At 44.4% G+C, this 24,867-nt stretch overlaps 2 protein-coding genes across 3 annotated transcripts in view; one reads left to right on the forward strand and one right to left on the reverse strand.

The window, feature by feature from the left end:
- The window catches only part of LOC113066531 (gastrula zinc finger protein XlCGF57.1-like), a 1,043,158-nt gene that overhangs the window by 432,649 nt on the left and 585,642 nt on the right, over window positions 1–24,867 (reverse strand). The window lies entirely within an intron of this gene.
- On the forward strand, window positions 1,840–22,019 carry kdm5a (lysine demethylase 5A). Of its 2 annotated transcripts, none has more exons than XM_026237208.1 (27): window positions 1,840–2,302; window positions 4,300–4,377; window positions 4,482–4,604; window positions 7,564–7,734; window positions 7,810–7,953; window positions 8,048–8,105; window positions 8,205–8,299; window positions 9,064–9,222; window positions 9,301–9,420; window positions 9,534–9,692; window positions 11,885–12,066; window positions 12,140–12,302; window positions 12,479–12,598; window positions 12,730–12,924; window positions 15,542–15,723; window positions 15,806–15,930; window positions 16,005–16,155; window positions 16,233–16,356; window positions 16,438–16,793; window positions 16,902–17,040; window positions 17,839–18,018; window positions 18,592–19,296; window positions 19,370–19,498; window positions 19,584–19,728; window positions 19,804–20,024; window positions 20,105–20,533; window positions 21,329–22,019. In XM_026237208.1, exons 1-27 carry the CDS (start codon window positions 2,156–2,158, stop codon window positions 21,542–21,544), a joined length of 5,016 nt encoding a protein of 1,671 aa, XP_026092993.1. In that variant the 5' UTR covers window positions 1,840–2,155; the 3' UTR covers window positions 21,545–22,019. The 2 variants fall into 2 exon arrangements, with proteins under 2 accessions (XP_026092993.1, XP_026093001.1); XM_026237216.1 differs by having other exon boundaries at window positions 16,236–16,356.

A 24,867-nucleotide genomic window follows, 5' to 3' on the forward strand; every position in this document is an offset into this window, starting at 1 on the left:
CTTCTACCACGCTACAACCCATCACGCTCCGTAAGGTCACAAAACGCTGGACTTTTGATCGTTCCTAGGATAGCAAAGTCCACTAAAGGAGGTAGAGCTTTCTCACATTTGGCTCCCAAACTCTGGAATAGCCTTCCTGATAATGTTCGGGGTTCAGACACACTCTCTCTGTTTAAATCTAGATTAAAAACACATCTCTTTCGCCAAGCATTCGAATAATGTATCTTTAATTGTGAGTGTAGTTGCATCTGATCAAAGGTGCATTTTTATTCATTAGCTTGGGTTAAACTTATTTTACTTTGATGGATCAGCAGCTATGCTAATGATGTCTCTACAAGCTCCAGTCTGGATCCAGAACACCTGAGAAGAGATGATGCTGATCCTCAGGGGACCCCAGATGATGCTAACCCTGAATCAACAACAGAACTAACAAATATTGCTACAAGTGTGACTGCATCATATAATAATTATTAATTAATAATATTAATAATGTTCATCGTCTAGCTGACTACGTCTTGTATACATTTTTCTGAAAAATCCTGTCAAACATGCACAAACTGACAGTCACCACTTATAAGCTACTACTAAATATTGTAGAAACATCATTTTCTGTAAAGTTGCTTTGTAATGATTTGTATTGTAAAAAGCGCTATACAAATAAACTTGAATTGAATATATCTTTGCTCTTTTGTTGTTTTTGTTTGCTTCCATTGCGTCCTCGTTTGTAAGTCGCTTTGGATAAAAGCGTCTGCAAAGCAAACTGTGAGGAACAGTATAAAAGAGAAACTCTGTTTATATAAATGAATGGAAATGTAGATATTATTTGTGTGATTAAAGCCAGCTCAATGGTAGTAAATGCTTCAGAAGAATACATTCCTCCATCATATCCTATCAATCAAAACAAGAAACTAGTTCCACGGTGGAATGATGAATGTTTGATATCAATGAAAGAATTGTGCTCTTAAACATTTCAGGAAAACATGAGTATGGATAACCTGGAGGAATGTGATTGTCATAAGAAAAGGAAAGCAGCAAGGTTAAGAGAAAAAGGAGAAATGCACCTATGGATGTGAAGATTCAGGCCCTGGACGAGATGCACTGAGCTGTATGATGTCCATCATCTGCCAGAAGAGGCTCTGGAGGTTATCTTGGAGTTTTTATAGAGGATCTGGCGTGAAGGTGAAGTCCCTGGACAGTGGAAAAGAGCATTTACCTTTTCAAAAACCTGGGAAGCATCCTGGAAATCCTGAAAAATATAGAGGCCTAGTGATCTAACATCACATCATGTGGATGGAAAAAATGATTAAAATTAAAGAACATTTTTAGAGAAAAAGGGGTAGGTCTATTACAAATGCTATGGTTGAAATGAGAAATGAAATGGAAAAATCAGTATGATTTTCAATAGGGACGTAATGATGACAGTTTATTTGTATATAGAAAAATCATGTGAATCCACGTAGAGAGAGGATTATTGATTAAAATTAGTAATCTAGGTGTAAGTGGAAGACTTTGGGTTTCGATATGTTTAACTAACAGGTCAATAATAGTAAAAGTAGGATGGACACGTCTGTTGTTTTTAATATTAATGAGGAAATGTGGTCAGAACTGTTTCATTCGGTGTTATGATTGATGAAATGATTAATGCTGTAGGATATCAAGGATTATATGACGATGTACTTCAGAAATATATATATATATTTGTATTTTTATAAAGTGTCTTAATTAGAAGATTTTCAGATCACGATGAAGTCATGACGTTACTGAAGTCTCTTTGAGGTGTTCTGTAGTCTGTTACACACTCACTCCGATACAGTAGATGGCGCCTTCTCCTGGGCTTCTCCAGCGGAAGCTGAAGGGTAACACTTCCGGAAACATTGGAGCGGAGGCTAGCGGAAGATGCTACCAGCGTCTGTTTGAGTATAGTCTGATTATTAGAGGACTAAACCCGCTGGATCCCTCGGATTACTGACGGATATGATCGCTGAGGGCGACTGACGCGTGTTATACAGAGGAACCAGCGCGGAAGTGAGAGGAAGTGACCGGAAGCGGCGGCAGCTTTTGCTCGCGTAATAAACAAACCCCCAGCTGAGGAACGCAGACAGGATTCGACCCGTGACCATGATCTAACGCTCGACCCGTGGCGCAGTGGTTACTTATGGCGCTCTTCCGCGAGTTCCAGGCTCCTCCGGAGTGTCCGGTGTTCGAGCCCAGTTGGCAGGACTTCAGCGATCCGTTCAGCTTCATCCACAGGATCCGAGAGATCGCCGAGAACACGGGCATCTGCAAGATCCGACCGCCGCAGGTACTGTAACAGCGATCTACCATAGCAACAGCGATCTACCGTAGTAAAACACGGTAAATCACCGGATCCGACCGCCGCAGGTATCGTTACAGCGATCTACCGTAGTAACAGCGATCTACCATAGTAAAATACGGTAAAACACCGGATCCGACCGCCGCAGGTACCGTAACAGTGATCTACCTTAGTAAAACACCAGATCCGACCACCGCAGGTGCCGTAACAGCGATCAACCATAGTAAAACACGGTAAAACACCGGATCCGACCGCCGCAAGTGCCGTAACAGCGATCTACCATAGTAACAACGATCTACCATAGTAACAGCGATCTACCATAGTAAAACACGGTAAATCACCAGATCCAACCGCCGCAGGTACTGTAACAGTGATCTACCGTAGTAACAGCGATCTACCGTAGTAAAACACCAGATCCGACCGCCACAGGTACCGTAACAGCGATCTACTGTAGTGAAACACAGCCGCAGGTACCGTAACAGCGATCTACCATAGTAAAACACGGTAAAACACCGGATCCGACCGCCGCAGGTGCCGTAACAGCGATCTACCATAGTAACAGCGATCTACCATAGTAACAGCGATCAACCGTAGTAAAACACTGTAAAACACCGGATCCGACTGCTGCAAGTGCTGTAACAGTGATCTACCATAGTAACAACGATCTACCATAGTAACAGCGATCTACCATAGTAAAACACGGTAAATCACCAGATCCGACCGCCGCAGGTACTGTAACAGCGATCTACCGTAGTAACAACGATCTACCATAGTAACAGCGATCTACCATAGTAAAACATGGTAAAACACCAGATCCGACCGCCACAGGTACCGTAACAGCGATCTACCATAGTAAAACACGGTAAAACACCGGATCCAACCGCCGCAGGTGCCGTAACAGCGATCTACCATAGTAACAGCGATCTACCATAGTAAAACACGGTAAAACACCGGATCCAACCACCGCAGGTACCGTAACAGAGATCAACCGTAGTAAAACACGGTAAAACACCAGATTCGACCGGTGCAGGTGCCGTAACAGCGATCTACCATAGTAACAGCGATCTACCATAGTAAAACACAGTAAATCACCAGATCCCACCGCCGCAGGTACCGTAACAGAGATCAACCATAGTAAAACACGGTAAAACACTGGATCCGACTGCCGCAGGTACTGTAACAGCGATCTACCATAGTAACAGCGATCTACCATAGTAAAACACAGTAAATCACCAGATCCGACCGGCGCAGGTACCGTAACAGAGATCAACCATAGTAAAACACGGTAAAACACTGGATCCGACTGCCGCAGGTACTGTAACAGCGATCTACCATAGTAACAGCGATCTACCATAGTAAAACACAGTAAATCACCAGATCCGACCGGCGCAGGTACTGTAACAGCGATCTACCGTAGTAACAGCGATCTTCCGTAGTAAAACACGGTAAAACACCGGATCCGACCGCCGCAGGTACTGTAACAGCGATTTACCGTAGTGAAACACGGTAAAACACCGGATCCGACCGCCGCAGGTACCGTAACAGCGATCTACCGTAGTAAAACACGGTAAAACACCAGATCCGACCGCCGCAGGTACCGTAATAGCGATCAACCGTAGTAAAACACGGTAAACACCGGATCCGACCGCCGCAGGTACCGTAACAGCGATCAGCCGTAGTAAAACACGGTAAAACACCGGATCCGACCGCCGCAGGTACCGTAACAGTGATCTACCGTAGTGAAACACTATCTTTTTTTCCCATTTACTTGTCTGTATGATGTTTTGGCTAGTTTAGTACATGAAAGTAAATGTAGTCATTATTTTAAATGCTGAAGTTATGGGTTGGTTTCCCAGGGTCAGCTCTGGTTGAAGTGTGTGTGTGAATGTGTGTATGGGTCAGCTGCTCTGTTCAGACTCATAGCTGCTGTGTGTGTGTGTGTGTGTGTGTGTGTGTGTGTGTGTGTGTGTGTGTGTGTGTTGTAGGGCTGGCAGCCTCCCTTCGCCTGTGATGTGCGCAGCTTCCGCTTCACTCCTCGAATCCAGCGGCTCAATGAGCTGGAGGTGAGTTCAGTCTCTCGGTCCTGTGATGGTGATGATGATGATGATGATGATGATGATGATGAAGATGGCTGTGTGTGTTCTCACCTGGTGTCTCCTCTCTTCAGGCCCTCACCAGAGTCAAGCTCAACTTCTTCGACCAGATCGCCAAGTTCTGGGAGCTCCAGGGCTGCAAACTGCGCCTTCCTCACGTGGAGAGAAAAGTGCTGGACCTGTACCTGCTGAGCAAGGTAACCCTCGTCTGTGTGTGAGACTGTCTGTCTCTCTGTGTGTGTGTGTTCACTGCTCCGGGTGTGTGTGTGTCTGTGTGTGTGTCTGTGTGTGTGTGTGTGTGTGTGTGTGTTCACTGCGCCGGGTGTGTGTTCACTGTTTGTGTGTGTGTGTGTGTGTGTGTGTTCACTGTGTGTGTGTGTGTGTGAGTGTGTTCACTGCTCCGGGTGTGTGTTCACTATGTGTGTGTGTGTGTTCACTGCTCCGGGGGGGTGTTCACAGTGTGTGTGTTCACTGCTCCGGGTGTGTGTTCACGGTGTGTGTGTGTTCACTGCTCCGGGTGTGTGTTCACTGTGTGTGTGTGAGACTGTGTGTGAGACTGTGTCTGTGTGAGTGTGCTGCATACACATGCTCACTTCAGCCTTCATGCTTTAGAGAGTTGTTATAATCAATACTTTTATCAAGAACACATTAAATTGATCTAAAGTTACATTGACCTGTTAGCCTGCACCCCGACGCCCTCATCCTCAAAGCCACTCAACTCGCACGTGTCAGTGTTTACGAATAGATTAAATGAAACAGGACAAATTTAATCTTGACAAACTATGTATCATTATAAAGATCTAAGCCTCAAGCATCGACGACAGATTGCTGTTTTTCAATGGAAAGCTTATAAAGACTGTATTTGCTACATTTGTGTAAGCAGTACACATAAAAAACATGAACATTAGAAACGCTGTACATACCAGATCCGTCGTAATAACGAGTCATAAAAAGAATGAATAAAAGATAGACGAAAGATAGTTTATTTGAATTTTGGCGCTCCTTCGTGCTACGCTCTGACGCACCTGTCAGCTGATGGGGCGGAACTTACAGCGATCGCATTTTGTCTTCGTTTCTTTTATTTTTCCACAGTTTTTATATATGCGAGAGTGTGTTTTATGTTGAATGTGAATGTATCTGCATGATTACCATCTGTTTGAGTGCAAATCAGCCCAAATCAGCTCGCTATCACTGTATGATCACGGCTATCAAAGTGAACTCGTCTATATGAATAGAGTGAGTGGATTATTTACTTTGGCACATTTGTGTTATTACCATCTGTATAAGTGGCCATCATCACATCAGCACTTATTTGCATCGTAAATCATTGTAAAAGATGCATTTCTAGCAATCTCAGGAAGTTCTGTAATGGGCAAACAAAGTTAAATCTTATTATTAATTGAATTATTTTTCTTATTATTCTTATTTATCTTACTCAAATTCTTCTTATTGTATTTTTCTAGTGCTCAAATAAATCACTTATGTGATGTCTAAGTTTCTGTCTAGTGTTTTATAATTGAAAAAAGCTATACAGTGGTATGTTTACTGACTAAATAGTTTGTAGAAGCCTTCAAAACAGTTAAATAAATATTTTTATATTTGAGGGGGGTGGGGGGTGTAGACATAGTCTCATAAAAATATTTGCAAGAGTCTAATTTTTCATGAGATCTTATTCAGATTTGAAATAGAAACTCATGAGACATGTGACTTTCAACCCATTACTTTTCTAGATTGCTCCAGGACTCATTTCATATATATATATATATATATATATATATATATATATATATATATATATATATATATATATATATAAATCTGTGTGGTAAAAAATTAAATTTTGATGATTATAACTGACAACTAAGGAAAATCCCAGATTCAGTATCGCAGAAGATTAGAACATTGTGAAAAGGTTCAATACTGAAGACACCTGGTGTCACACTCTAATAAAACTCAAAACACCTGCAAAGCCTTTAAATGGTCTCTCAGTCTAGTTCTGTAGGCTACACAATCATGGGGAACACTGCTGACCTGACAGTTGTCCAAAAGATGACCATTGACACCTTGCACAAGGAGGACAAGACACAAAAGGTCATTGCAAAAGAGGCTGGCTGTTCACCGAGCTCTGTGTCCAAGCACATCACAGCAAACTCTCCTGACCTTAACCCATAGAAAATCTATTGAGAAGAGGAAGATGTGATATGTCAGAGCCAAGAATGCAGAAGAGCTGAAGGCCACTATCAGAGTAACCTGGTCTCTCATAACACCTGAGCAGTGCCACAGACTGATCCACTCCATGCCACGCCGCATTGCTGCAGTCATTCAGACACAAGAGACACAACGAAGTACTGAGTGCTGTACATGCTCATAATTTTCATGTTCATACTTTTCAGTTGGCCAAGATTTCTAACAATCCTTTCTTTGTATTGGTCTTAAGTTATATTCTAATTTTCTGAGATACTGAATTTGGGATTTTCCTTAGTTGTCAATTATAATCATCAAAATTAAAAGAAATAAACATTTGAAATATATGAGTTTGTGTGCAATGAATGAATATAATATACAAGTTTGACTTTTTGAATGGAATTAGTGAAATAAATCTACTTTTTGATGATATTCTACTTATATGACCCGCACCTGTAATTGCAGCACTGGAGCCAGATTCACAAAACATTCTTAAGAAGAAATTTCTTCTCTACTGCCATTTTCCTCTTATTTCTTTAGAAAAAGGTTAAGAATATTTTATATCTTTAGAATATATATATATTTTTTAAAAATGTATGATTTTATAAAAAATTTTTCAACATTGTTCTTAAGATAAAACGTCTTGAAAATAATCTTCTTAAAAATCATCATGAATAACAGCCCCAGACTTCTCTTAAATCCCAAACAGTAAGGATTATTAAATGAATTTATGGGGATATATTTATTCATCACAACAGCACTAGTTACATATACTAGAATTTTTCAAGAACTGCACTTTAGAACATTCTGTGAACTGAGCTGATTTCCTCAGAAGATTTGAGTGAATCCGGCCCCTAGTGAGCAGAAGAGACTCAACTCTTACTCAGCCCAAGCTTCAGAACTGTGTGTTTAGTTGGTCTCATAAAAACGACACTGATGAACAGCTGATCTCCTCTCTCTGTGTCACGGCAGCTGGTGCGTGCTGAAGGAGGGTTCGAGGCGGTCTGTAAGGAGAAGCGCTGGTCCAGGATCAGCAGTCGCATGGGTTTTCCGGCTGGGAAAGGTGTGGGAACACTGCTGCGCTCCCACTTCGAGCGGATCCTGTATCCGTATGAGCTCTTCCAGACCGGAGCGACGCTGAGCGTGAGTCTGACTCCTGCAGCTGCTGTGATGTGATGTGTGCCTCGTGTCGCTCCTGACGTGTGTGTGTGTGTGTAGAGCGTTCCCAGGCTTTACCCAGAAGCCCCTGACAGTGAGGATGTAGATGAAGGCATTGGAGGTGCAGAGGAAGAGGCCGCAGATGAGGATGAAGAGAAGGAGAGACACGTGGAGAGACGTTCCCCTCGACGGCTCAGGGACGAGGTCAGTTTCTCTGTCAGGCCTCATACAGACAATCTTCTTGTATTTATTGGATGTTGTCCTGTGAGCCTGTGCTGACGTGATGCTTGTGTCTCAGAGTGAAAACACGGAGCCCAAAGCTGTGCAGGTGTTCAGGTTAGACATCATGACAGCAGGTGAGACGCTCAGCGCTTCTCTATCAGACATCAGTGCTGTTCAGCAGACAGCGGCGTCTAAGACTGTGTGTGTGTGTGTGTGTGTGTGTGTGCGTCCAGATGACGAGGGCTTCCTCAGGAAGCAGAAACACATGAGGGCTCAGGCGTTTGCTATTAAAATGCGTCCACGCAAGGAGGTGCTGGAGGTCAATTATGTGAGTATGACGTTTGTGTTATAATGCATTATATCTGTTCCTGTGTTTGAGCTTCTACAGTACAGACCGCACTAAAGGACCGTTACACCTCTGTATCCGACCTGATTTGAATACAGGAGCAAAGCGTCAGCATCTCTGTCCAAGCCATCTGTGTGGAATCAAGCTCCCAGCGATCAGACACTCTTACTGTCATTACCAGTCTGTAGTGTTTTATGAACATGAGCTCAGCTTTATTACCATCACAATGGCTGACTTGATGTCCAGCTAGAGACCGGCTAGTGATGTGATTTCTGGCTCATTTCCACTAACCAGTTAATGTTTATAATATATTAATGCTTTGTCTCATAGAGCAGATTACAGCTGAATGATAATAAAGTTACGTTGTGCAAGGATATAAACAGTCATGCAGTCAAGATTTGCATTACTTCTGTTTTGTCAGAATTTAAAAGAAAATTAAAATTAGCTCAAATTTGCCATGTCTGGAGGAAATATAAAGCTGAAAGTCATCTGATTGACAGTGAAAACTAATGCTAATGCTATGTGATAATATCCCCTAAGAGGAGCTTGTACAATGAGAAAAGTAAAGGACCTAATACTGAGCCCTGTGGCACTCCATGCTTCAGTACTGGAGAGTCAGCAGTTCATCATTTCAAAGCACATCTTTAGACTCAGTGCTGTCTTCTGTTCTGATGTTTTGAGCATATCCTCTGCAGAACACTGTGTTTTTGACCTTAAACTCAAGAGTGTGTGTGTGTGACTGACAGATCGACCTGTACATGTGCATGGCGTGTGGGCGGGGCGACGAGGAGGACCGCCTCCTGCTGTGTGACGGCTGTGATGACAGCTACCACACCTTCTGCCTGATCCCGCCGCTGCAGGACGTGCCCAAAGGAGACTGGCGCTGTCCCAAGTGTGTGGCAGAGGTACAGCTCAACACACACACACATGCTGTAACGAAAGCTTCTCTGTGATGCACTAAAGTCCTGCTGCCTGTCACACAGGAGTGCAGCAAGCCTCGGGAGGCGTTCGGCTTCGAGCAGGCTGTGCGCGAGTACACGCTCCAGAGCTTCGGCGAGATGGCTGACCACTTCAAGTCTGATTACTTTAACATGCCTGTTCACGTAAGTGTCGGTAAACACTGTCTGCACATGTCTCCAGCATTTAAAGCAGAGTTCTGGGTTCAGGGTGCAGCGCTAACACATGTTAACATGCTGTGTGTGTGTTTGTGTGTCAGATGGTGCCCACGGAGCTGGTGGAGAAGGAGTTCTGGCGTCTGGTCAGCAGCATCGAGGAGGACGTGATCGTGGAGTACGGCGCTGATATCAGCTCCAAGGACATGGGCAGTGGATTCCCAGTGCGAGACGGCAAGAGGAAACTCATCGGCGACGAGGACGTAAGATGCTTCATTTCATATGACTGCATCCCATACTAGTGCATGAACAAATTTCATTCATACATTTTATACACACACACAAACACACACACATATATTTATATATGTGTGTGTGTGTGTGTTAGGGCTGTCACTTTTGAGAAAAATCTAATTCGAACGGATATCGAATATCATGCAATGTATTCAAATATATTTTAATATCTACGTGCCCGCCCCCCCGCGCATAATAAATAAAAAAAACACCGTAGCCTAATGGAGATTCAATCACAAATGTATTAACAGTGAGTCATAAACAGGACTATCTGGATTATTATTTTCACTTAATATTTGAAACAGCAGGTTATCACCTTAGAATATCAACTTATATGAAGTGCCACTATGCATCTCACAACATTAGGCTAAATGAAAAAAGAAAAAACTGATTCAGAACAGGCACAAACAATAACGTGAAAACTTAAACAGCAGGAGTAAGGCATATAGTCTAGCCTAATTCATTTCTTAATATTGTTTGCAAGAAACACCAGTCTATCAACTTGATCTGGATAAAGTGCGGCTCTCTTTTCATTTACAATGTTCCCCACGGTGGAGAACACACGTTCGGAGCATACAGACCTGCCTGTCTACTAGCTCTTATTCGCTTGATTTGTGTCATGGGTCTACGCTACAGTACGTCTAGAGTGCCCTCTACTGGATAAGATGGCAAAGAATAAAATAAAAAACAAACAAACATAGATTGTAAAAAATGCGCTACATGTGGCATTTTAAAAAACGGATATTTTATATATAGTTTGATTACGGATATTTCACGTCATGTTCAAATGCATATTCGAATATCGAATAAAAAGTGACAGCCCTAGTGTGTGTGTGTGTGTGTATATGCAGGTGAATCTCAATAAATTAGAATGTCGTGGAAAAGTTCATTTATTTCAGTAATTCAGCTCAAATTGTGAAACTCGTGTTGCACACAGACTGAAGTAGTCTTTGGTTCTTTTAATTGTGATGATTTTGGCTCACATTTAACAAAAACCCACCAATTTATTATCTCTTTTTTTTTTGTAAATTGTTGGCCTTCTGGAAAGTATGTTCATGTACTGTACATGTACTCAATACTTGGTAGGAGCTCCTGTGCTTTAATTACTGCCTCAGTTCTGTGTGTCATGGAGGTGATCAGTTTGTGGCACTGCTGAGGTGGTCTGAAGCACAGGTTTCTTTGACCGTGGTCTTCAGCTCATCTGCATTGTTTGGTCTCTTGTTTCTCATCTTCCTCTTGTCAATAGTCTAACACTGGACTTCAACCGCTTGTGCTATGAGCTTCTCCATCCTTCCTCCAGACTCTAGGACCTTGGTTTCCAAATGAAATACGAAACTTGCTCTCATCTGAAAAGAGGACTTTGGATCACTGGGCAACAGTCCAGTTCTTCTTCTGTTGTTGTCTGTGGTTCAGGAGTGGTTTAACAAGAGAAATACGACAACTGTAGCCAAATCTCTTGACATGTCTGTGTGTAGTGCTCTTGATGACTTGACCCCAGCCTCAGTGCATTCCTTGTGAAATTCTCAAAAATTCTTGAATCCAGTTTGCTTGACAATCCTCATAAGGCTGCGGTTCTCTTGGTTGGCTGTGCATCTTTTTCCTTCCTGTCAACTCTCTGTTAACATGCTTGGATACAGCACTCTGTGAACAGCTTCTTTTGCAATGAATGTTTGTGTCTTACCCTCTTTGTGAAGGGTGTCAATGATTGTCTTCTGGACAACTGTCAGATCAGCAGTCTTCCCCATGATTGTGTAGCCTAGTGAACCAAACTGAGACTGTTTTGAAGGCTCAGGAAACCTTTACATGTGTTTTGAGCTGATTAGCTGATTAGCATGTCACCATATTTTAATTTTTTTAGATTGTGACTTAGTGAGTTTTTGTTAAATGTGAGACGAAATCATCACAATTAAAAAAACCAAAGACTAAGACTACTTCAGTCTGTGTGCATTGAATTTATTTAATGCATGATTTTCACAATTTGAGTTGAATTACTGAAATGAAATTTTCCACGACATTCTAATTTGTTGAGAAGCACTTGTGTATATATATGTGTGTGTGTTTACTCTTTTTGTCTTGGGATTCTGTGGTGAGATATGTCCATAGACAGGTCTTCCTGGTTGTCACGTGAGTGTTTATTTCTCTGGTGATGTGGTGTGTGCAGGAGTACGCAAACTCGGGCTGGAACCTGAACAACATGCCGGTTCTGGAGCAGTCGGTGCTGACGCACATCAGTGGAGACATCAGCGGCATGAAGGTGCCCTGGCTGTACGTGGGCATGTGCTTCTCGTCCTTCTGCTGGCACATCGAGGACCACTGGAGCTACTCCATCAACTACCTGCACTGGTGAGTCCTGCGTGTGCTGATGTTGAGCGTGTGGAAGCGCGGCAGAGACGAGTGACGTGTGTCTGTTGATCAGGGGCGAGCCCAAGACCTGGTACGGTGTCCCAGCACACGCTGCCGAGCAGCTGGAGTCCGTCATGAAGAAAGTGGCTCCGGAGCTCTTCGACTCTCAGCCAGACCTCCTGCACCAGCTGGTCACCCTGATGAACCCCAACCTCCTCATGGAGCACGGCGTCCCGGTAACAGCCTCCTCTTCATCTGCCCTGTGTTCTGATCATATCCGGAAAAACCAGCTTCACACCTGCTTAAGAAATGAACAAAGAGATTAATCTTTCACCCCTCGCAGCAGTATTTTAGGGCAGTGTTATCTGACAGAGATCCTCAGCAGTCACTGACAGGCCTCATTATCATACAGGTGTACCGGACCAATCAGTGTGCGGGAGAGTTTGTCGTCACCTTCCCAAGAGCCTATCACAGCGGCTTCAATCAAGGCTACAACTTTGCTGAGGCAGTCAACTTCTGCACTGCAGACTGGGTGTGTCCTCTAGAGCCAGTGAATCAACACATAACTGAGCAGCAGGTCTTCAGCGTGTGGTTTGCTGTGTTTGTGTGTAGATGAGAATGATGACCTATACGTGTGTGTGTGTGTGTGTGTGTGTTGTGCAGCTGCCCATCGGGAGGCAGTGTGTGGCTCATTACCGGCGTCTGCAGCGCTACTGCGTCTTCTCCCACGAGGAGCTGGTGTGTAAGATGGCGGCCGATCCGGAGAGTCTGGATGTGGAGCTGGCGGCGGCTGTGGTCCGAGAGCTTGGACACATGATCGAGGAGGAGAGCCGGCTCAGAGCAGCTGTGCAGGAGACGGTGAGAGTTCAAAATATCAATACATTACTTATGCATATGTAATTGTAGGTTAAAGTTTTCCATGTCCCTCAGAGCTGCATTAAGGGAATGAGACCCTGCATAGCTTACACTTGGGGTTATCCTCCTCCCAAATACTGAAGCCTGAAATACATTGCGACTGTAAATTTTAGACGCTCGAGTGCTGGAGCTGGGGGCGGAGCCACCTACTGTATAGTTCAGTGCTCCGCGTCATCACCTCAGACAGGATTTAATTTGGGATTTTATTACAAGGGCTTTATCTGTGGCCCTTTTAAAGTCTAAATTAAAAACCTACCTGTTTGATAAGGCTGAAGCACTGTTTTGATCACCTGAGGGGTGGAGGCTGTAAGAAAGAGGTGGCTCTCTTAGTGGATGAGCATGCAGGAACTGGATCAACGTGCGTTCATCGGTGGGGCCTACTGCACTCGTCCTTTCCTCCTGCAGCTGGACAGGGGGCCGAGGTAATGGATTAGCCTACGTGCAGTTTAGGATCACAGAAATACTGTCCCGAAGGGTTCGGACTGTCATTTGCTCTGACCCTTCCAGCATGGCCTCTGCGTGGGCTCGGCCCAGACAAGAAACACATGTGTCTTGCGTCTGGGAGCTCAATTGTTCCCCCGCAAGCAAAACCAGTCAGGCTTCAGTATTTGGGAAGAGGGGGATATTTAAAGCTGCAATATGCGATTTTTGTAATTTACCACAAGAGGGCGCATTTCAAACAATAACAAAGGCGAAGCTTGATGACGCTATGAGGCAGGTGACGATGGGAGATGTTGTTTTTAATGCGTTTTCACCATAGCAATGTATCTAAATTGGATAAACGAATCATGACCACGGATGAGGTAATTTATTTGTTTTTGTATTACCTGTATATCTGATCATATTATTTTATGTAATACCCCTCTCTCCCGGGTCCTCTTTGACGCTCCTCGCACTCGCTCCGAGTGGGGCTCGAACCCGGGTCTTCAGCATGGGAGGCGGACGCACTAACAAGGAGACTAAATGGCTACGTGTTTATGGTTAATGCCGTTATTGTTTAACGTGCTCAAACCAATCTTTCTAAAAGTAAATTTGAACGAACATTTGCAAGTAATGACTAAATATATTTTTAACAACACATATCCGATTGTATTTAATTGTACTGCCATAATCTCGGTCACCACATGTGATAAAAATCCTTACCTTAGTACAAAGAGCAATATAACTTTGTTTTTAAGTGCTATTATTGAAACTGAAACAGTCCATTTGCCACGTTATGTTATTTTCTCACAGGTAACGTTATTGATAAAAAAATGCTACAGTGACAGAATGTACAGGCATGTGGTGTAATTCATATCTATTAAAATCATCTTTACTGTAACTTTTACGTTACTTGTACAATAACAAAATAAATAATTGATTTGCTTACCTGTCTATCAATACACTCGCGAGAGCAGAGTCTCTGTCAAGTCCAAGATTTTCGCGCTGCTCTCTCCATCTCGTAAACGCCTGGCCGATATTTATCCTGGTTTTATTCCTCCGTTTGTCACACAGTCTGCGTGTATGCGAATATGGACGCTTACGTTTTACTGGCACTTCAATACTCGCCAAAGAGTAATCGTGATCCATAACAACGACAACCAAACCATACGCGCGGCTATAACATAACCACCACTTCCGCATTTGACCATGTGACATTTGACCGGTGTGGTGGAACATCACATGGTCTACACCGGAAACAAAGTATAGAGCGGACATTGCGTCACTGAGAGGCGACATTTCTTTTCCGGGACGGCCAGTTATTTAAAATCGGAATTTCTCTGAAATAAAAAATCTTTGGAGACTTTTGAGATATTGTAAGTACACAACTGGAGGAAATATATCACACTGTGCAACTTATTTTCGGAAATTTTATTACAAAATTCCTCCATATTGGAGCTTTAACACTTTCAGAAAAAATGGCTTAAGGGAAAACAATTATTTGTGCAGGTCTTAAAAGGTCTTAAATTTAAGCTTAAAATTTCTGCAGAATTCCTGGTAAGAGTGATTTTTTTTCTTGAATATTGGTTCTCTTGTAAATTTAATATAGATTTTATACAACAGTTTAAAAAACTTGAAGTTATCATTAAATGACATTTTCGAAACAATGCTGTAAATTTTTCTGAATGAGAATAGTTTGAAACAAAGTTAGAGCAGAACTGCTGTGATTCTCCACGTAAAACACAGTAGAGGTACTTTGATATCTTTATGAACTTTATGTACAATTATGCAATTGTAACAACCCTGTAGTATCTTATTATTCTAATTGAATTGATTGTTTAAATGTAATAATTTGACAAAACGTGACACACATTTAACAGGTTTATAGAAAAAAATCCCCTTATAAAGTTAAAAAAGTGCCTGGAAATCAGTTTAATATTGTCTTTTAATATTGTTAGAAATTAATATAAATATACGATATCTTGAAAGTACCTGTAATGGAATCGAATAATAAAAGCAGTAGAAATGATAAAGATAGAAAAAAGACACCGTTGAAGCTGAATAAAACTCAAAGCTGAGCACCTGTTCCTGCTTGAGTGTGTTTGCACCTGGTGGTCATGAAGCTCCTCCCGTCCTGCAGGGGGTGCTGTGCTCGGAGCAGGAGGTGTTTGAGCTGGTGCCTGATGATGAGCGGCAGTGCTGGAAGTGCAAGACCACCTGCTTCCTGTCGGCGCTCACCTGCAGCTGCAGCCCACAGCGTCTGGTGTGTCTGCATCACGCCGCCGAGCTCTGCAGCTGTGCAGCCAGCAACAAGTGCCTGCGGTACGACTGTGACACACTCCGCCTCGCTACACATCAGTGCATCAGTCCTGATTAAACTAGAAGCTTTCACTGCTCTCTGCAGGTTCAGGTACGATCAGGACGAGTTTCCCGCCATGCTCTACGGGGTGAAGTCACGTGCGCAGTCTTACGACACCTGGGCCAAGAGGGTCACCGAGGCACTGGCTGCTGATAACAAGAACAAGAAAGGTCAGACACGACACAGAGTCACCACCTTTAGTCCACATCTGCGGGTTATAAACGGGTCGCTCGTGTTTCCACAGATCTGATCGAGCTGAAGGTGCTGCTGGAGGACGCAGAGGACAGGAAGTACCCCGAGAACAGCCTGCTGCACAGCCTCAGAGACACGGTGAAGGAGGCCGAGACCTGCTCGTCTGTGGCTCAGCTGCTGCTCAGCCACAAACAGAGGCACAGGTCAGTCACTAGACTAGTGTGAGATGTGTGTGTGTGTGTGTCCCGTCACTCAGCCCTGTGTTTGTGTGTGTGTTAAGAAGAGAGCGTCCCGAGAGCAGCGCACAGAAAGCACGCAGCAAGCTGACGGTGGAGGAGCTGAAGGTGTTTGTGGAGCAGCTGTACCGCCTGCCCTGCGTCATCAGCCAGGCCCGACACGTCAAGGTGAGTCCACGAGCCTCCGCAGCCGTCTGAGCCGTCTGGTATACGGTCTGACGTGTTCCCTGGTGTGTGTCTGCGCCGCAGGAGCTGCTGGAGAGCGTGCAGGACTTCCACGAGCGTGCGCAGGCGGCGCTGGCAGACGAGACTCCAGACTCTGGGAAGCTGCAGGCGCTGCTGGAGCTGGGCTCGGGGCTGGAGCTGGAGCTGCCGGAGCTGCCCCGTCTCAAGCAGGAGCTGCAGCAGGCGCGCTGGCTGGACGAGGTGCGGCTGACACTGATGGAGCCGCAGCGCCTCACGCTGGAGCTGATGAAGCGGCTGATCGACTCCGGCGTGGGCCTGCCGCCCCATCACGCCGTGGAGAAGGCCATGGCCGAGCTGCAGGAGCTGCTGACGCTGTCCGAGCACTGGGAGGAGCGGGCGCGCGCCTGCCTGCAGGCCAGGTGACCTCCCATTATAGACAAAAGTCAAATGAGTAAATGAGTGTATAGTAGTCCTGGGTTGTTGTGAAATTCTGTGGTTGTGACTGTCGTCCGTCTGTCTCCCTGCAGGCCTCGCCACAGTCTGCTGACGCTGGAAAGCATCGTAATGGAGGCCAAGAATATCCCAGCATACCTGCCCAATGTTCTGGCCCTCAGAGACGCCCTGCACAAAGCCAAAGAGTGGACGGCCAAAGTGGAGGCCATTCAGGTGACCGTGTGTTTCACTGGGTCATGCCTGAGCACTTCTGTTTACATTTATTCATTTCACAAGGGCTTTTATCTAAAGTGACTTACAAATGAGGAATACAACAAACTACTCCTCTGAAAGAGACAAAAAAACACAAGAAATGTTAGTAATAAAAGGTTTCAGCTTTTGTACAGGATAGTACAAGCTGGAACAGTGATTTATTAATGGACAGTAAAGATTCTTCATTCGGGATGTGTGTAGGGAGAGCATTTCACCATCAAGGTGTATTTAAAGTAAATGTTGTGGAGAGTGATTTTGTGTCTCTCTGTGATGGTACTACGAGGGTTCGTTCACATTTCTGGGGAGAATGTAAATGGAAGAGCGAGTGGAATTAGGAGCAAGCTGGCTACTGAATTTGAGAACAATAAAACCAAATTTGAGAAATAATAAAATGGAATTCATATGGTCCTGTTATATTCTAAACATTTTAATGTAATCAGAAAAATTACAAATTCCAGAAAAACAGAAGTTCCAATGGAATCTAGGAGTGCACATTGAAGTAAGCAGATGATAAATCACTGTTATGATTATAAGGGGGTCCTTTGAGACTTTTCTCCCCTGTAAGGGGTCCCTGGCCCCAAAAAGAGAGAAGTTAGAGTAAACACAAGACATGCAGACATACAGGTCATGCTTGAACAGCATGCTAGTTCACGGATGTTTCTGAAAATATCAAAGGTATAAATGCTGTGGAAGAGATTATCACTGTGATGTTGTAGTTGTAGCACTTCATGTGACCCGTGTCTCGATCTCCACGAGCAGAACGGCAGTAACTACGCCTACCTGGAGCAGCTGGAGGGTCTGTTAGGGAGAGGACGCTCCATCCCGGTCAGATTAGAGGCTCTGCCACAGGTGGAGTCACAGGTGGCTTCTGCCAGAGCCTGGAGAGAGAGAACCGCCCGCACCTTCCTGAAGAAGAACTCCACCTACACCCTGCTGCAGGTGACACACACACACACACACCCCTTACAGCAGGTGACACACAATGACACACTAGTGCAGGGGTCTCAGCTCTGGCCCTCGAGGTCCACTTTCCTGCTGAGTTCAGCTCAAACTCTAATCAAGGTGTTTAGGATTGCTAGTAGTAAGTTACAGGCAGGTGAGTTCAAGGTCAAGGCTGGAGCTGAACTCTGCAGGAATATGGCCCTCGCTCCAGCCCCAGGAGAAAATTATATACTAATTATTTGGTTTAGTAAAAAATTTTTTTTTTAGTTTAATTTTGACCAGTGTTTCATGGATATAAATGTCCTCATGACACACATGGTAGTTGGAGAACTAAACATAATGTTCTTCCTCAGTATTTTTTGTTTTGTTTTCTGGTACAAATAGCTTAAATCAAGATGCATTTACGTGAGAAGCACGTGAGAAGGCTTAAGATGAAGTCTTGTTTTCTGAGAAATGTATGGAAATTGCATGGGTCAAGTTTAAAAAGAAGAACCAGTGAGGTCAGGAGAATCAGCCGCTGAGTGACCCTGTGGTGTTCATCTGTACTCACCTGCGGTTGAACTCTTGCAGGTGCTCAGTCCACGTGTGGACATCGGCGTGTACGGCACCAGCAAGAGCAAACGCAAGCGTGTCAAAGAGCTGCTGGAGAAGGAGCGTGGCCTGGAGCTGGACACTCTGAGTGACCTGGAGGACAGTGTGGAGGACACACGTGACCCTGCCACCGTTGTGGCCTCCTTCAAAGCCAGAGAGCGGCAGGAGCTGGAGGCCATCCACTCGCTCCGCGCCGCTAACCTGGCCAAGATGGCCCTGGTGGAGCGCATCGAGGAGGTGAAGTTCTGTCTGTGTCGTAAGACGGCCGGTGGCTTCATGCTGCAGTGTGAGCTGTGCAGGGACTGGTTCCACGGCGCCTGTGTGCCGCTGCCCAAAGCCGGCTCGCAGAAGAAGCTGGTGTCTGGCAGCAAAGAGAGCAAGTTCCTGTGCCCGCTGTGCCAGCGCTCGCGGCGTCCACGGCTGGAGACCATCCTGTCCCTGCTGGTGTCACTGCAGAAGCTGCCGGTGCGGCTGCCCGAGGGAGAGGCGCTGCAGTGTCTGACCGAGAGAGCCATGGGCTGGCAGGACCGCGCTCGACAGGCCCTGGCCACCGACGAGCTCTCCTCCGCCCTGGCCAAGCTCTCGGTGCTCAGCCAGCGCATGGTGGAGCTGGCCGCACGAGAGAAGACCGAGAAGATCATCAACGCTGAGCTGCAGAAGGCGGCCGCCAACCCCGACCTGCAGGCACGTGACCCCACACCCACCATCACGTCTGATCATATCAGGGCTCCACCACTAACTTCTGTTTCACTCTCAGGGCCACATCCAGACCTTTCAGCAGGCCGGCTTCAGCAGGGCCACGTCACCACGGCCCTCGATGGACTACGATGATGAAGAGACGGACTCAGACGAGGACATCAGAGAGACTTACGGATATGACATGAAGGTATGTGAATCCCTGAATCCTCTCACACATAGTCAGCCATCACTAGATCACTCTCAGTCTCTCTGTCTCGTGTTTCTCTCCACAGGACTCTGGAGAGGTGAAGCCGTACTTGTTCTGTGACGAGGAGATTCCTGTGAAGTCGGAGGAGGTAGTCAGTCACATGTGGCCCACGATGCCCTCTTTCTGCACTGAGCACGCGTACTCCTCTGCCTCCAAGTCCTGTCCTCAGAGTAAGAAGTCACTATACCCTTACACATGTAGAGTGAAGAGTCCAGTAGACCTGATGTAGCCTGATCTCTCCTCAGATCCGGCGGCGCCACGCAAGCAGCCCAGGAAGACCCCGCTGGTGCCGCGCAGCCTGGAGCCTCCGGTGCTGGAGCTGTCTCCGGCCGCCAAGGCCCAGCTGGAGGAGCTGATGATGGAGGGAGATCTGCTGGAGGTGTCTCTGGACGAGACGCAGCACATCTGGAGGATCCTGCAGGCCACACACCCGCCCTCAGAGGACAAGTTCATGCAGGTCATGGAGGTGAGATACTCAAAACCCTGTGCATGCAGGTGTATCTTGTGTCCACGCATTGACCTCTTTAACCTGCTGTGCTCCCGCAGCCTGAGGACGCTTCGCTGGACAAACACGTCAAGCTGAAGCTGAAGGACATGGAGAAGAAGAGGAAGAGGAAGCTGGAGCGAGCCGAGCAGCAGCTGCTTCTGGCCGCCGGTGGCGTGCAGGGACGGTCCAAGTCCAAAGACATGAAGCGGGTTCTGGAGCTCAAGCCCAAGAAGAAGAAGCTGAAGCTGAACCCAGACAAGTCCCGTGAGCTGAAGCAGCTGGCCAAGCGTCTCGCTAAAGAGGAGAAGGAGCGCAAGAGGAAGGAGAAGGCGGCGGCCAAGGTGGAGTTTCCCAAGGAGGGCCTGGAGAAGAAGAGCCGGAAGATTCTGGACATTCCCTCCAAGTACGACTGGTCTGGAGCGGAGGACTCCAACGACGAGAACGCCGTCTGCGCTGCTAAGAACTGCCAGCGGCCGTGCAAAGACAAGGTGAGTGACCCTTCACTGTTTACAGAGGAACTACTCTCACTAACCTTGACCCCAGCCGGAGCGTAACTGTCCCCGCTGCCCTGCACTCACATTACACTTTACAGTCTGGACCAGAATCATTGTAAATATGAGTTTCTTTATCAGAGATTGGACATGAACAGCCTTTCAAGTCATGTTTACTCCTGGGAGGTTACTGGGAGTTAGGTAGGACCTAAAGGGACTTCTGCTGTAGATGCTGTTCTTCTTTATTATTATTATTATTATAATTATTTTATTTCAACAGCTACATCACCTTGTCGTTAAAATTGTGCCTATTTATATATAGGCATTTTAAGCAGTTATAGCCTGTGGATTATAAACAATGAAAGAGGCATGTGTTTGACCGTCTAGTGCGGTGAATGTTTTTTGTTATTGATCAGTAGAATATTAGATTTTATTCTTTCTGACTACACATCACTTGAATACAACGAGCTCATAATCACAACTTCATTAGCAGGAAATAGGAAGTCTGGATAGCAGTGGAAGGCAGCAGCGCTCTCACTCAGCACAGTGGAGTGCATCCATTTGTTAACTTTGTGCTTCATTATTTTGAGTCTGGGACGCGGTGACCCTAAGAGATCTATCGCGTCTGCCGCTCAGAAATCATGTATCAGAAGCTCTGCTCCAGTGCGGTTAGCGCTCACACTACTCTTCTAACGAGCCAGGGACCAGATGAACCGGAGCGATCGCAGTAGTCCGGGGCACGGTTCAGATGGCCTGGTGTGATTCTCTGTGTTGGCTCTCCTCTCGCTGCAGGTGGACTGGGTCCAGTGTGACGGCGGCTGTGACGAGTGGTTTCATCAGGTGTGTGTGGGGGTGTCCTGTGAGATGGCTGAGAATGAAGACTACATCTGCTCGGCCTGCTCACATAAAGCCTCGGCGGCTGTCACAGTGGGAGCAGAGACTGTGGTGATGTCCTCGCCGGTGTCTGTCCCAGCGCTGCTCCAAACCAACCCTCCGGAGAGCAGCTAACCTCACAAACACACAAGCAGCTGATGCATCACCTCCTGGGCCCCACACATTTAGCTCATTATTATTATTATTATTATTATTATTATTACTGTAGTCCTGGACGAGCCCCCTGGTGATGTATCAAGACTGAATAAACATGGTGCGGGGAAATCTCTGCAGCTCAGAACCTAAACTAGCTTGATCTGCTGCGTCACCGTGAGATCCTGCAGCAGTGAACCTCCTGTTCGCACCGAGTCTCTGCCCTCAGCATACGGAGGACGGGGCACGTAATGCTTGTATTTAGTGAATCTATTTATTATGTACGTGGTTTTTAAGCAGTCCATGATGGGGAGGTCTTTTTCTCAGCTTTTGTCAAATAAAGAAAGATGATTGATGATTGATAAATGATGATGATGATACATGTCAAGTTTGTGACCGATTGTGAATTTCACTGCTAATAAAGTGTTCTCTTCTGTCTAACAGTTTTGAAGAAATATGAAGTTTTGAAGAAATACAAAAACCTAATTTGAGGCTGTGAGATACTTGACCATGTTAACAAATTTCACGATTTCGGTTTGAGTCTCATTCACTAGCTAGCGATTCGATTCAATATCTATTATTTTAGACATCTATCAGGAAAACTTGCCGAATTTCTCCTAACTAATGCTGTAGAATGCACATGAGAGTCAGTGCGTAGCCTTGGCTCCTACTTTACTTTTAAGGTTAAAACTGATTTTTTTTAGGCTATACAACTGCTTAAATTATACAAGTTTTTATAATAAAAGTTTCAATTACATAATGTTACTAATTCAGTTTTTTTTTTATTTTATGTAAACATTTAAATTGTGGCTGTCATAAAATGTCTATGAATTAAACTTTGAAGAACAGAATATGTTATGCTGCATATATTTAACAAAATGCCACTCTCTGCAGTTTATTATTCTAGCTGACTAAATGTTCACCGAAAGTTTTTCTGAGGTAAATGTGACATTGTTTATAAGCAATTGACATCTTTGCGTGGCTGAAACATTGATGAAACAGCGATGACTTGACATGATATGGATTGTAAAGTTGTACTAGTACTATGATGTAAATCCTGTGGCAAAACAGAGAAACAAATAGAGACATAATTTGTATAGCTGCTGATCCAACAAAGTAAAATTAATTAGTTTAACCCAAGCTAAAGAATAAAAATGCGCATTTGATCAGATGCAACTAAACTCACAATTAAAGATACATTATTCGAATGCTTGGCGAAAGAGATGTGTTTTTAATCTAGATTTAAACAGAGAGAGTGTGTCTGAACCCTGAACATTATCAGGAAGGCTATTCCAGAGTTTGGGAGCCAAATGTGAGAAAGCTCTACCTCCTTTAGTGGACTTTGCTATCCTAGGAACTACCAAAAGTCCAGCGTTTTGTGACCTTAGGGAGCGCGATGGGTTGTAGCGTGGTAGAAGGCTAGTTAGGTACGCAGGAGCTAAACCATTTAGGGCCTTGTAGGTAAGTAATGATAATTTGTAACTGATACGGAACTTAATAGGTAGCCAGTGCAGAGACTGTAAAATTGGGGTAATATGATCATATTTTCTTGACCTGGTAAGGACTCTAGCTGCTGCATTTTGGACTACCTGTAGCTTGTTTATTGACGGAGCAGGACAACCTGCTAAATAAACAAAATGGTAGCGATCGGACAGGTAGGATCTAAACCATCTTAGAGCCTGCCCTTGAATACCTGTATAGTTTTGTAATCTATCTATGAGTATGTCATGATCTATGGTGTCGAACGCAGCACTAAGATCAAGTAAGACTAGAAATGAGATGCAGCCTTGATCTGACGCAAGGAGCAGGTCATTTGTAATTTTAACAAGTGCAGTTTCTGTGCTATGGTGGGGCCTAAAACCTGACTGAAATTATTCATACAGATAATTTTTATGCAGGAAGGTGCTCAATTGCGCAGACACAGCTTTTTCTAAAATTTTAGACATAAATGTAAGATTTGAAATAGGCCTATAATTTGCCAGTTCACTAGGATCTAGTTGTGGTTTCTTAATAAGAGGCTTGATAACCGCCAGCTTGAATGGTTTTGGGACGTGACCTAAAGATAACGACGAGTTAATGATATTGAGAAGCGGTTCTTCGGCTACAGGTAACAGCTCTTTCAGTTATTTAGTGGGTACAGGATCTAATAAACATGTTGTTGGTTTAGATACAGTGATAAGTTTATTTAGCTCTTCCTGTCCTATGGTTGTAAAGCACTGCAGTTTATCTTTGGGTGCGATGGATGAAACTGAAGTGTTAGACGCTGTAGAATCTACATTCTCTATTGTATTTCTAATGTTATCAATTTTATCAAAGAAGAAATTCATAAAGTCATTACTATTAAACATTGGTGAAATATTTGAATCAGGTGGTGTCTGGTAATTTGTTAATTTAGCCACTGTGCTAAATAAAAACCTTGGATTGTTTTGGTTATTTTCAATGAGTTTGTGTATATGCTCTGCCCTAGCAGTTTTTAGAGCCTGTCTATAGCTGGACATACTGTTTTCCATGCAATTCTAAAAACTTCTAAGTTAGTTTTTCTCCATTTGCGTTCAAGACTACAAGTTACTTTCTTGAGAGAGTGAGTAATACTGTTATACCATGGCACAGTACGTTTTGCTCTAATCTTTTTCAATTTGATGGGGGCAACAGCTTCTAATGTATTAGAGAAAATAGTGCCCATTGTCAGACATTTCGTCTAGTTCATGTGTATTTTTGGGTACAAATAGCAGTTGAGATAGATCAGGCAGGTTATTTGCAAATCTGTCTTTGGTGACTGGAACAATAGTTCAGCCCAGACGGTAACGCTGAGACATATAGTTAATATCAGTGATACGCAGCATGGACGATACAAGGAAATAGTCTGTAACATCATCACTGTGATGAGGTTAACCTGTTAGCCAGCATCCCCCATTATGGGACTCACGGCTGAAAGTGCTCTACCTAACTTAAAATTGTAGCAGTTTTCTACTTCAGTGTGTTACAAACATAATTTTGGTGTCTTTGGAAAGAAGACCCTTGGGATTTACTTTTTATCAAGCAGATTTGATAATGCTCCAAAACATTAAAAGTTATAGACACTGAAGTGCCTTGATTTTTCTTTTTACCACACTTAAATATTTTTTTATTTTATATAAAAATATATTAAATCAGTCCTGGAGCAATCTAGAAAAGTAATGGGTTGAAAGTCACATGTCTCATGAGTTTCTATTTCAAATCTGAATAAGATCTCATGAAAAATTAGACTCCTGCAAATATTATTATGAGACTATGTCTACACCCCCCACCCTCCTCAAATATAAAAT

The sequence above is a fragment of the Carassius auratus genome, chromosome 4 (assembly GCF_003368295.1).
Source record: "Carassius auratus strain Wakin chromosome 4, ASM336829v1, whole genome shotgun sequence".
NCBI classification, from domain to species: domain Eukaryota; kingdom Metazoa; phylum Chordata; class Actinopteri; order Cypriniformes; family Cyprinidae; genus Carassius; species Carassius auratus.

Excerpts from the sequence above, each read along its gene's own strand:
- kdm5a (XM_026237208.1), top strand. The coding sequence starts at position 2,156 with ATGGCGCTCTTCCGCGAGTTCCAGGCTCCTCCGGAGTGTCCGGTGTTC. Across the intron at positions 4,378-4,481 it reads AGCGGCTCAATGAGCTGGAG|GCCCTCACCAGAGTCAAGCT; the intron begins GTGAGTTCAGTC and ends TCCTCTCTTCAG. Across the intron at positions 15,931-16,004 it reads TGATAACAAGAACAAGAAAG|ATCTGATCGAGCTGAAGGTG; the intron begins GTCAGACACGAC and ends GTGTTTCCACAG.